This window comes from Notamacropus eugenii, chromosome 1 (assembly GCF_028372415.1).
Source record: "Notamacropus eugenii isolate mMacEug1 chromosome 1, mMacEug1.pri_v2, whole genome shotgun sequence".
Taxonomy (NCBI): Eukaryota; Metazoa; Chordata; class Mammalia; order Diprotodontia; family Macropodidae; genus Notamacropus; species Notamacropus eugenii.
Window position 1 is genome coordinate 605,450,929 of NC_092872.1, and position 13,231 is coordinate 605,464,159.

Below are 13,231 nucleotides of genomic sequence, written 5' to 3' on the forward strand. Positions count from 1 at the left end.
TCCGTCATGACTTTGTGAGGGTTTGGGGGCGGGGAACACACTTCATCTTTTGGGATCAGGGTTGACTGTTGCTTTGAACAGAGTTCAAAATTCCAACCCATTTTCTAAATGAGACAAATATACAAACGATTAATATATTTTCCTTAAATAGAGATTTGTCCTCTCTTTGTACTGACAGCATCTAGAACAGTACATTACACATCTTAGGTACTCCATAACGTTTTTTATTCAAATCTGAGAAGAACATAGCATTTAAATCCCTTCACAATCTGGCAACACCTACCTTTCCACAATTATTTCACACAATTTTCACATCCTGCATCTTACATTCCAGACAAACCAATTTGCCTGCCATTTTCTACATACATCTTCGTCTCCCACCTTCAGACTTGGCATAGAAAATCTCCCCAGCCTAGAATGTTCTTTGCCCTCACTTCTGCCTCATGGTATCTCCTGCTTTCTTCAAAGCTCAGCTCAATTACAATCTCCCACTTGAGGTTGGTCCTCTTAGGTATCAGGCTCTTTAAAAAAAGTGTTCCTATGATTTCATCCTTATGGGGAGGTCCCAGGCTGGAATTTCCTCTGTCAGTGCAGATCATACTTTCTCTGCAACATATGGTCTTAGACAGTTGTCTGGGGCCATGAGATGCCCATGACTTGCCCAGGGTCACATGGGCAGTGAAACCAAGTCTCCTCCACTTCAAGACAGGTCTTCATCCTTCATGCCATGCTAACTCCCTAGTACCCCTCCCCTTCTCCCACCTTTCTATGTTGTATATGTTTTTTATTCCTTATCTATGTGTAAGTCATATTGCCACCTCTCCCTCCTCCCCAGAAGAATATAAGTTCCTTGAATTTGGCCACTGTATCTTTTTTGAGGCAAGTATATGCTGGACTTAGGGTCTGAAGATCTGAATTCAAATTCCATCTCAGATACTAGCTCTGTGATCCTGGGCAAGTCATTCACTTCTCTGGGCTCCAGTTTCCTTATCTTTAAAATGGGAATAATAATATCATCTATCTCTCAGGATTGTTTTGACAGCCAGATGAAATGACGAAGTACTTTGTTCTAAATGCTTATCAATGACTGTAGAAATATTAGCTGTTATTTGTTTTTTCTTTGCAATCCTGGAGCCTAGCACAATGTCTTATACACAGCAGGTACTTACTAAATGCTTGATGAATGGAATTGAATCCTATAAGGCTGTGGTGGAGTAGGAAGATTCTAATGTTATATCATTCAACAAACATTTATCAAGCACCTACTGTGTGCACAGTACTGTGCTGGGCCATGGGGACAGAAAACAAGGTCACTGCCTTCAAGGAGTCTAATGGGGGTAGGAGCTGTGTCAGGGCAGGGGGAGGAGAAGGAGGAAGGCTATGATATATACCCATAGATGTGTGGTGTTCATCTAGAATGAGTGCAGCAGGAATTAACGGATCCCTTGAGGTCACTGTCACACACCAAAAAATGAGAAAAGAATAAATTTCACAATGTTTGCCAACACTGTTTTGGTCCCTGCCTCCTGGGTACCAAGTATGTTCCTCACTGCCTGACTCTTCCAAGTCACATTTAATCCTAGTCCCTTGCACGGAAGTAAAAGGGCATCTTGATAACCCATATTGCCATCCCTGGCAATTTGTCCTCATGGATAGGAAATTGATTCTTTTAAAAGAATCAAACAGAAAATGGTTTTCATTAAATCATTCTCCTGGAGTCAAGAAGACCTAAGTTCAAATCCATCCCTTAGACAATTACTAGCAGCAGGACCCTGGGCAAGTCACTTAACCTATCTGTCTCAGTATCTCCATCTGTAAAATGGGAACAATAATGACACCCACCTCTCAGGGTTGTTATGAGGATAAGATAAGATAATAGTTTAAAGTGCTTTATAAACCTTAAAGTGCCATATAAATATTTGCTATTATTATATAATTATTGGAAAAAACCTCCCAGTTCATGGGTACTAACATTAACATAAGAATTACCAAGGGCGAAAACTAGGTCAGATTTTAAGAAGCCAAAAAGGAACAAAGTATTTCAAAACTCAACCCATAGGGTAATCTCTACAAATTTTATTCCCACATTCAGGTATAAAGCAACACTCCCTGTTGGAGCTACTATATTAGCAAATATTCTGCTAATTATTTAAATACTCTAAAATCTTGGAACATGACAGTCCAGTCACACCTAGTCAGTAGGATGGCAGAATATTGTGTAAAAATAAACGACTTGGATTTTATATACATTGAAATAAAAATTCCATATGTACATACATAGGCATAGTAAGTGCTATTAATAATCTCTGCATAAAATATTCCCTATTTGTTTTCAAAGTTTCATTTCAATTTCAGGCAAAATAGTAATACAAAGTAAAAGACCTTCGGTAGACTCTGAGCTAAAAGATTATCTTAGTCCCATGACAAAAAAAAAAAATGAAATTTACCCAGATCTCTGAGAGAGGTTACTTCCCAACTTCCTCAGTTGGACAAAGGGCCTTTAAGCAAACTTCATGAGAACACAAAGGAGAAATAAAAATCCCCAAATAACATATACAAAAAAATGATGCCACTCATCATATTTCTAGTTGTGTTCCCTTTGCAAGTTTGGACTACGCAGAATTTTCAAAGGTTGGATTCTTTGGATACATATCACTGGGTGAAAGGTTCAAAATCTCATCCAAGGAAGGTCCTTCATCTTCAGGAGAGATTTCAGATTCAAACATCCGTTGTAATAAAGCATCAACTGTCCTGTACCCTGGGAGGAAGAGAAATGAGTATTTACAAAGAGAGATTTTTAACTATTACAGTTGCTGCAGTCAACGTAATTCAGAGACTCCCCAATCAAATAGCATCTGCTGAACTAAGCCAAATAAAAATGCTCCAAATATACTTAACCAAAACTAAAACAAGAGAAGTAATATAAATAGCACATGGTGCGTCTTACTCCATGGAACAAAACCTACCAGAATCATCCCAGAACAAACTCATACTTAAGAACATGAATCGATCACACACACAAAAAGACTTCTTTGAGGATGAAGGCATCGTCAGCATCATTACCACACCATCACCATCATGTAGGACCTTCTTTCAGGTTTGTACCACCAACTGTGTTGGTCAAAACAATAAATGTTTATATCCTCACAACTCAATTCAACAAATATTCAAGTACCTACTATATGCCAGGGTCTCCTGGGTTCCTCTAAAGCAATATAGTTAAAATGGAAAAAAAAACTCAGCACCTTCACCACACACCACCTACTAATTTTCCCTATTTGTCTACTGTCCTTCCATTTTGCCTGTTTCTACTAAAGATGTCACCCTCCTCCTAGTCACTGAAGCCTGTGAAATATCTTTGATTTTTCCTAGTCTCTTATGTCTTCATATCCAATCAGCTGCCAATTTCATCAGTTTCACCTCCAGAATCTCTCATATCCAACCACTCTGTATCCTCACAGCCATCCCTTCTCCATAAGACAACTGTTAACAGCCTCCTGACTAGTCTCACTAACTCCAGAATTTACCACCCCAATTCATCCTTTGCATCTACTAAAATCATCTTCCTAAGGACAGGTGTGATCTTGCTACACTGTCTCAAAAAAAAATATTGCTTACAGGAAAATTTTACATTTTAAAAATAAGGACATAAGGAGTTTGTTTTCCTTAGGCTTGCATTTAAGGCCCTCTACAATTTGTCTCACACCTAACTTTCCAGCCTTATGTCACACTGAGAAGCAGTACGCACCATGTACTCTATATACCAGCCTGAGCCTGACTAGAAACACAGAATTTTCCAGTCCCATCCTTTATTCTCCATGTAGGTTCTCCATATCCTCACACTGAAAAAAAAAGTGGATAAAAAACATTTTTCAGATTATCAAACACAGATAGGTAGGCAGCTCAAATAAGTCCATCATCATTTGTAATTGATACAGCAAAGGGACAAAAAACTAGACCCAGAATTCAACAGGCCAAGAATTCTTAATCTTTTCTTCTGTCATGGACTTCTTTGGCAATCTGATGAAGCCTGTGATGAAGCCTTTCCAGAATAATGTTCTTAAATACGTAACATAAAATGTGTAGGATTACAAAGTAAACTAATTATGTTGAAATAATTATCAAAATATACTTTTGAAAAAACAAGTTTATGACTCTCTGGTTAAGGACACCTACAGCAGAAGGAAATCAAGCCAAAGCATTTCTTTGGATATCTTCTTTGCCCTCATCACTTCCTATACTTACCCTTTTGTCTGTATCATTCTCTGGACATGTTGCACCCTCCTCCTCTGTGGAATATGTTCTTCTTGAGGGTAGTAACTATGTCAATTTGATCTCTTTATCCCCAGAGTCTAGCAAAGTATCTTATACCCAACAATTCCCTAAGGAAAGTTGGTTGAATTATAAATTTTATTTGGGAAATTGCATAGGGCTTTCAATGATTTCAAATTGGTGGCTTCCATAAAGACCTTTCTCTTTAATATCAAAATTCTCCCACAGATGCTATATAGCTACAAATCACAGAAACAATGATCTAGGGAGAATTAAAAATGACAACTCAGAAAGTAATAGGTACTCCTGGTGAACATAAATAAGCAGGCTGCAGCAAGCTACCACTTACTACTTACACATAAGAAATAGAAAAAAAAAAGACATTAATCAAGGAAGCTTATGACTGGAAAAGACAACATCTGGTTGACCATAATAACAAGAATGAGAAACAGACAGACAACCCAAATGGTTCCTTCAGTAGCTTAAAGCTGTTAAAAAGGTCAAAGGAAGATCTCTATCGAATTGGACAGATCCCCAAGGGATGAATTATGGGGAAACATGAACAAAAGTCACACGGAATCAGAGATTGAGAGCTGACAAAGTCTTAGAGGTAACTTAATCCAATCCCTTCATTGTACACATGAGGAATGCAGCTCTCCACTGATCAAGTCTCCCAATTCTCGGTAAGGTTAGCACTTACTTTTTGAGGCTATTCTGAAGAACAATCCTCCTGAGCATTGCTTTTGCATTTCTTCACCACTACTGAGATCATTTTCATTTGTTTCCATGCTGTCTATCAGTTGCCCATCAGGGACATTTTCCCTGTTAGATAGAAACAAAAACTATGTGAAATGTCAGGTATTTATATCACCAGCCATAGACTCATTCCATTAAAGTCCAATTCATAATATAATTTATTTATGGAAGTCCTATTATTTATATAAAGCTATACATATATCTATCCATCCAAGTATTTATCAAGTACTTCCTAAGTGCATAACACTGTGAGAGGTGCCCTGGGGGAAACACAAATTTTAGACATAGATAGGTTAATATATTAGAAGTACCTTCTACCTTCAGGATTCTGTCAGAGAAACTTAACTGAACAGGTTACTCACTCTTGAATGCCCATACCCAGCTCTTGAATTTTCTTCTCAATAGTAGTTTCTATTTCACTTTTTTCTAATGAATATTCCACAAAGAAGGCCTCCAAAATGAATGCTACAAAAATACTGTGGTGGAGAGAAAAACAAAAGGTATTAATATAAATTATTATCGGTTGTGGTTTCACAAAAAGATGCCAAGACATAAGAAGGCCCAACAAGGTGTCCATGTTTCCTTAGGGCTTGGATGTTTTTTTTTAAGACCAGTTACTCTTCTCCATCCAGTTCACAAGGTGAGTATTTAATTCACAAAGAAAAATGGGATCTGGTTTAACAAAAAAGAGTTCCCAAGCAGAGACTGGAAAACTAACACTGTCTGGAAATGTTGTAGAAGAACTGGTCCAATTAAATCACCTCTAACAACCTTTCCAACTCTGATTCTGGAAGCTTAGCCCTCATTTGAAATTATTTATAACTAGGTCTTTAGCAAAGTAGTAATATTGATGCAGTTTTTACAGAAGAGGACAGAATGTATAGATGATCAAAACTTTTTTGTTGGCTTGCTTCCATCTTTCTTACCACTTCTGTAACTACATGTTGGTAGGAATCATTCACTTCTTCTACAACTTCCATAAATATACTCATGTTTCCCCTGACTTCAAAAAACCCTCACCTGACCTTTCCATTCTCACTGGCTCTTGTGCTATCTCTTTCTTCTCTTTTGTGATTATGATTTTTTAGAAACCTGTCTATAATAAGTACTTCAACTTCCTTTCATTGCAGTCTCTTCTGAACTCTCTACAATTCAGCTTCCCACCTCCTCCTTCAACCTACATGATTTTCTCAAAAGTTGTCAATGATGTCTGAACTTGCAAAATCTAGTGACTTTTTCTTAGTTCTCATTCCATTCAGTCTATAGAATACAACAAAGGGGTTAAACTAGGGTTACCTACAATGTTTCTTTTCCTCCTAATTTCATTTCCAGGTCTTCCTCTTTCATTGACAAATTTACCAAGAGAGTCTTAGGAACACATTCCATTCTACTCATTCAAACGCTGAAGCACTTGTCATGTATAAGACATACCATTCATTGTGGAAGATATAAAGATGGATAAGACAGTCTCTATCATCAAGGAACATCCAGTCTAATAGGAAAGGATAGGTAATAACCAGAAAGAACTATAGTACAAAGACAGGATGTGATAAGTGACATTTGAGAGGTATAAACAAAGTAGGATGGGACTCAGAGATAGGAAGGGATCCAAACTCTTTCCAAGCACAGGTAGGAAAAAACTCATGAACTTACTTAACAATAAGGATGACGACCACAATATGGAAAGCAATGAAGAATAGCTTTGTAGCCTGATGAGTCACAAGAGCAAAACCACCAGCGATAAGTATGAAATTAAGGTAAAAGAGAAAAAAAGATACCAGAAAAGATCAGTTTTCTGATCTATTAAAAAAAAAAAGTGAGGGGAGTAGGCTGGATGATGTCTAAGGTCTATGAATCAATTTATGAATCCATAATCAACGAAATTCAAACTCAACATAGGTAGACACTAGACATCTCCTTGCTTTAATGAAATTCTATTTCCAAGCTTTATTGGTATATTAGAAAGAGCACGAGATTTAGAGTCAGAAGGCCACTGTTGGCAACCCATGACTGCCATTCATGCCTGTGTGATCAGGGCCCTCAAAGTAGTAAGGCAATCCTTTTATATCTCCCTAATTGGCTCATTATTCCACTCACCCCAGTGGCTTTTCCCAACCTTTTCATCCTTCTTCAAATTTCCCACAGTTCCCTCTCTGCCTCCTATTTCACTGAAAAAATTGAGGTCATTCACTGAGAGCTCGCTCTCCTCTCTTCCTCCTCACCTCACATTCCTCAAATGCCTTCTGCCACTCTCTACTTCCTTTGTCTCATTAGAAGAGGGGCCTTGCTAAGGCAAACCCTGATTCTCATTCACGAGGGATCCCATTCAATCCCATATTTTCCCACAGATTTTCTTCTCTGTCATCTCTACTCTGTCATTAACCTTTAATCTCTCACTGTCTACTGGCTGACTGGCTTACTGACTACAAATATACCCATGTCTCCCCAGACTTCAAAAAATCTTCCCTTAATTCAACCTAAATGATTCTCTCCAAAACTACCAATGATCTGGTAGCTGCCAGATCTAATGGACTTTTCTCAGTGCTCATTCTTCTTGATCTCTCTGCAGCTTTTGATACAGTTGATCACCCTCTTCTCCTTGATACTCTTTCTCCCTAGGTTTTCATGTCATTATTCACTCCTCCTTTATATCCAATCTCTCCTTCTCAGTCTCTTTTGCTGGATCCTCATACAGGTTGTCCCTACTAATCTTGGGTTTCTTAAGGGGTTCTGACCTGGGTCCTCTTCTGTTCCTCCTCTATAAAATTTCACTGGATGATCTTATCATCTCCCAAGGATTCAGTTGCGATCTCTATGCAGATAACTCTCAGATCTACTTTTTCCAGCCCTAACTTCTTTCCTGACCTCCAGTGTCATATCTGCAACTGCCTGTTGACGTCTTGAATTGGATGTCCCGTAGACATCTTAAACTTCACAAGTCTAAAACTGAACTCATTTACTTCCCCTCTCCCATCCCACTCCCACAGCCAAACCTTCCTCTCTAAATTCCCTATTACTGTCTAAGGTACCACCATCTTCCTAGTCACCCAGCTCACAGCCTAGATATCACTCCTACTCTCTCTCACCCCTCCCCATATCAAATCAGTTGCCAAGTCCTGTCCTTTCAGTCTTTGTAACAATTCCTTATATGTCTCCTAGAATTAAGCACTAGTCTGCTAATTAGTCTGCCAGCCTTGAACCAGTCCCTACTCCAGTCTATCCTCCATTCAGTTGTCAAATATCACCCCCCAATTCAATAAACTCGGGTAACTCCCTATCACCCCCAGGAACAAATATGAAATTCTCTACTTGGCTATTACAGTCTTCCACAACTTGCCCCCCTAAGACCTTTCCAGTCTTTTTACCCCTTGCTCCAGTCCACATACACCATGCCACTGGCCTCCTTCCTGTTTCTTGTACATGACACTCCATCCCTGGCCTTGGAGCATTTTTGATGGCTGTCCCCTCATGCCTGGAATTCTTTCCCTCCTCATCTCCTCCAGGCTTCCTCAGCTAAAATCTCACCTTCCACAGGAAGCCTTTCCTAATCCTTTTTAATCCTGGTGCTTTGCAATTCAGCATACACACTCTATGTATGTAGTTATTCGCATCTTGTCTCCCCCATTAGACTGTGAACTCCTTCAGAGCAAGGACTGGTTTTTTGCCTTCTTTGTATCCCTAGCTCCAAGCACGGTATATGACACATAGTAGGCACTTCACAAGTACTTGTTGATTGATTAACTTAAGGCGAGACATTTAACTTCTTCTGGGTCTCATCTTTCTTGCAAAATGAGAAGTGGAGCAATTGATTTCTAAGGTCCCTTCCAGGTCTAAGTTTGTAATTCTATGACCTCATATGTTTATGAAACTACAATGACTTAATTCAATACGGGGCCTTTTTATATGTCATAGTAAATCAAATATTTGATCTTCCTACTGGCTTCAGGTATGAATCTAAGTTAAAAATTTAGAAAGTAATTCTGCCAATAGACAAACTGGCAGTCTCTTGGTCTAACCCTCTCAAGTTTATACCATCTGATGGTGCCCTCCCCCAATTTCATAGAAAGGATATCATGCCACTGATTTACCACGGTGAGCTCTGTCAGTATGATGAATGAAGAGGCGAGGTCATTGAAATTATTCTTACAGTATCTGCTTCGGGCAAATGTTGAATCTTTCAGGGCTGGGTTCCCACAGTCCAGAGCATGAGGATTTGTGGAACTCTCAGAGAAGAATTTGATTTTGTCTTGGAATAATTCCATCCCGATGATAGCAAACATATAGTACACCACCTGGAAAGTGAGTCACTTGAGTCATTCATATCCAAGAGGATGGTGGACATTGGGAATTATGTTACAAGCTAGGTAATGAGGTGGCCTATTTTACAGTAAACCAAAGGGAACACATGGGAAATTGGTAGTTGCTTCAAGTTGAATTTATTTTTAAAAAGAAAAGCCCAATAACCATTTAGCAGCTAATAATGGCATCACAATGATGATGCTAACTCCACTAATAATGACTGTAACAACATAACTTGTCCTCTCCTACTTTTCTAGGCTTCTAACACCATACTCTTCAATCCAGTGCCATGGCCTTCTTGCCATTCCATGAACAAGACATTCCATCTGTTAGCTCTGGGCACTTTTTCTGGCTGTTCCTCATGCCTGGATTGTTCTCCTTCTCTACTCTACCTATTGACCTTTATAGCTTCCTTTAAGGCCCAGCCAAAATCCCACCTCTCTCTAGAAGCTTTCCTCGTCCTCTCTTAATTCTAGTGCTTTCCCTCTGCTAATTACTTCCTATTTATCCTCAATCATCCTTTGAGGTGATATAGTTATGAGCACGCCCATTTTATAGATGAGGAAAATGAGGCTAAGTGACCTAGCAAAGGTAACTTAGCTAGGAAGTGTCTGAGGCAGGACTCAAACCCAAGTATTTCTGATTCCAAGTTCTTCTATCCATTATACTGTGATACTGCTAAATAGCCAGTTGATATAGAAATTCAGTCCAGGATTTATTCTTCTATAAAAATAAACTATTTTTACATACATAATATGTTTATATATATACATATATATTATATATATACAAAATATTCAGTTATCAGTTTAAGTAAGTAACTCTGCCTTTCTTTTCTTTATCTAAAAGTTCTCCAAAAGTCTCTCAGAAGTACAGCTCTCAGGAACAGACATGTATGTGACACTTACATTCAGATTAAATATTACCAAGCAAACTTACCAAAACAAGTCCACCAAATGTCAGCATTGTAGGGATGATATTAATTAAGGTTGTCATTATGACCCGGAATCTAAGGTCAAACAAAAGTTTCAAATCTATAGCAAAGGTTCAGTTGCACAGAAAATATGGCACATCAATTAGCATATCTTAGTCTGACCCTTCAAATGTTAAAAAAAAAAAAATTGTCCTGTGACTCTTATTAAAAGATCACACTTTACCAAGATTTGAATTTGTAAATCTCATCAAAATCTTTGCAAGTGGACATAGATGTCTCAGTCTTATAGTTTTCTCCCCATCCTCTTAGAGTCTCCCTCAAAGTTTCTCAATCTATCAGGGAAGTAAGGACAGAAGACTTAACTGGAAATATGTGAGAATCTAGGCTACAATTAACAGCATCCAAGAAAGATATTGGACAAGGGCCCTAAGAGAGAGGTCTAATAGTTTATCTTGCTTGGTTAAAAAGCTTCAATATTTACAAAAAAAATGTAGTAGAGAAGGGGGTCAAGGTAGCAATAGATATCCAGGTATATAAAAAGAAAGCAAAAAGATACAGCTGCTTGAGGGGGTACATAAAGGTATAGGATCAAAAGTAAATGCAAACAGCAAAGAAACATGCAGAATTTGAAGTCAGCATGATGGACTGTCAAAGTGTCAGACAAAAGGGCAGGCACTCAAGAGTGAGGTAGGCTGGAGGGTAAATTCAAGGCGCCAGCAGCCAGGAAAATACCAGGATTTGGGACACCTTACTTTCCTGCCTCAGCTAACTTTACTCCCCACTCATTTTGGTGAATAACAATCCTGAGGGATCCTGGAGATGAGTGAAAACTTCTGGCTAGTGGTCACTGCTGGATCAGAGCATGGTCACAGATCTCTGGCAGAAGCATCTCACTGACACGGATCTGCCCAAGCTCCCTGGATGTTTGTGTCTAGAGAGACCGCAGCTTCTTCATTCCTTACTCAAAAGGTAGCAAGCAACTAATTATATCTTTCTATATCATAAAACCAGACTGGTAGCATTAGCCTCTCTCTCTTTTTCAAAAATGCTGCATCAGTTTGTTCCCTAAACAAACTCACCTCCACCTATCCCCTCACTCGTTCTCCCCACCCCCTACTCCCACCTTCCCTATTCTGATTCATTAAACTGAGTATATTTCCACTTCTAATGCAAAAATATTTTTGGCATAGGATGTTCTATTTCTTATTGCTGAAAACAGATCTTATGTACCAGGCTTAGCTTGAACAATTTTCCAAAAGACCCATGATCAAGCACCAACCTCATCACTAACTTCTTTTGGACAAACCGCTCCCCCTTTCCAGTCCAGAGTTCCTTGATCTACAAAAGCAGGGGTTTAAACTAGATGATCTCTAGGGTCTCTTCCAGTTCTGACTCTCTATGATGTAGTCACCATATATCACTCTTCTGAGGTTTTTTTTTTTTAACTTACTTATATAATTTTAGTTTTTACCTCTGAATGCTGTCAACAATCCTTATGAGCCGGAGAAGTCTCAATATAAAGACAATATCCAGAATCTGTTGGCTGTTATATTCAATGGCTAGAAAACAACCACACATCTGCTGATTTGCCATTATTCTGTTTATTCCTTTTATTAACAAAATCCAAACTTTTATTGATATTAGAGAATAATTCATAGGGTCATAAGTTTAGGGCTGTAAGGGAACCTGGAAGCCATTGAATCCAATCTCCTTATTTTACAGGTAAGGAAAGTGAGGCTCCAAGAGGTTATATGACTTGCCATGGGTCACACAGCAAGTAAATATCTAAAGTAGGACTGAAACTTAGGTCTTTCTGCACCAAGTCCAGCATTCTATCAGGCCACATAAGTGCCTCATGCTTTAGAATATGACTAGATTAGATTCTTCTCTTCACCATGGAAGCGACCCTGGGTTCTCAAGGGCTATCAGTGGAGCATAAGCTTTAGCAAGTGCAACCAAGTTGGAAAGTTTTCTCTATGGAACCAGGGAGATTCTAAGTACTTTATTTGAGAACCAGCTTAGCTCAGTTCTAACTTTTGAGACACTTCCAGCTCTATTTCTATGATCCTATGAACCTGCGAGCATTTCTAAATTCTTTACCAATTTACGAAGAAGATAGAGGGGAACAACTGTGGCACTCCAACTCCCTCTCAGGCATTCCATACACTATGGCTGGACCTGGTACCCTCCCTGTTGTAATGATCTATTTACCAATATGGCACATCTGTGAGGATTTGGCCATTTAATATAACCCAGGGTACATTCTACAAAGGCAGTTATGCTGAATTTCTGACCCATATCTCTAAGAGTATGTTTGTGATTCCCATGCGTTGCAATTATTTTTTTATGATCCTGACCCCACTTGACCCTAAATAGAGAAAGCTGAAACTTATAGCCCAATGACCAGTTTTTGTCCTACCAGAGGAGGAAATTTTAACATAGAAGTTAAATAAAAGTGAACCCATAAAAACATAATCAGCTATAGATTGGAAGAGATGAATTATGCCTTAAGAGTGGAGGCTATCTGTCTGTGTTCATCCCCTGTTTTTGAAGAAGACCATGACATCAGAGAAATGATGACATGACTTGCACTTGACTTTGTTTTGAGTGAGGGAGGGCTATGCAAGGTCACCAACCTTACTTTCTCTTCCTGAGTCATCTGGGTCCAGTGACCAGATATTCGTCAGGATGCTATGCCTTGGTTTAAGACTATTTTTGAGTGTCCAAGGCTAACATTTGCTTAATAACTCTCTTACAATCATGAGTCAGGCATCAGTAACATAGAAGTGATGTGGTACTTACCTGTCTTAATTGCAGCATTGGCTGTTGTGGCCACCAAGGCTGCGACGATAATTAAAGTATCAAACCTAAGGGAAGAGAAAAGAAATTAATGGAATGTCATTATGTTAGAATATAAGGAAAAAACATTCAATACAAAAGTCCAAGATTCATCATCTATGTTAAGAGGCG

At 38.7% G+C, this 13,231-nt stretch overlaps 1 protein-coding gene across 1 annotated transcript in view; it reads right to left on the reverse strand.

Annotated features, from left to right (window-relative positions):
* Positions 1-203: 203 nt before the first annotated feature.
* LOC140520638 (two pore channel protein 2-like) overlaps positions 204-13,231 on the reverse strand; it is a 62,059-nt gene continuing 49,031 nt past the window's right edge. Inside the window, exons 12-19 of the mRNA XM_072634685.1 lie at positions 13,064-13,128; positions 11,733-11,820; positions 10,267-10,336; positions 9,101-9,320; positions 6,682-6,772; positions 5,391-5,504; positions 4,973-5,094; positions 204-2,758 (exon numbers count right to left, since the gene is read on the reverse strand). Coding sequence (XP_072490786.1) covers positions 2,613-2,758; positions 4,973-5,094; positions 5,391-5,504; positions 6,682-6,772; positions 9,101-9,320; positions 10,267-10,336; positions 11,733-11,820; positions 13,064-13,128 — 916 coding nt within the window. The 3' untranslated portion in view covers positions 204-2,612. The remainder of the gene's footprint in view (positions 2,759-4,972; positions 5,095-5,390; positions 5,505-6,681; positions 6,773-9,100; positions 9,321-10,266; positions 10,337-11,732; positions 11,821-13,063; positions 13,129-13,231) is intronic.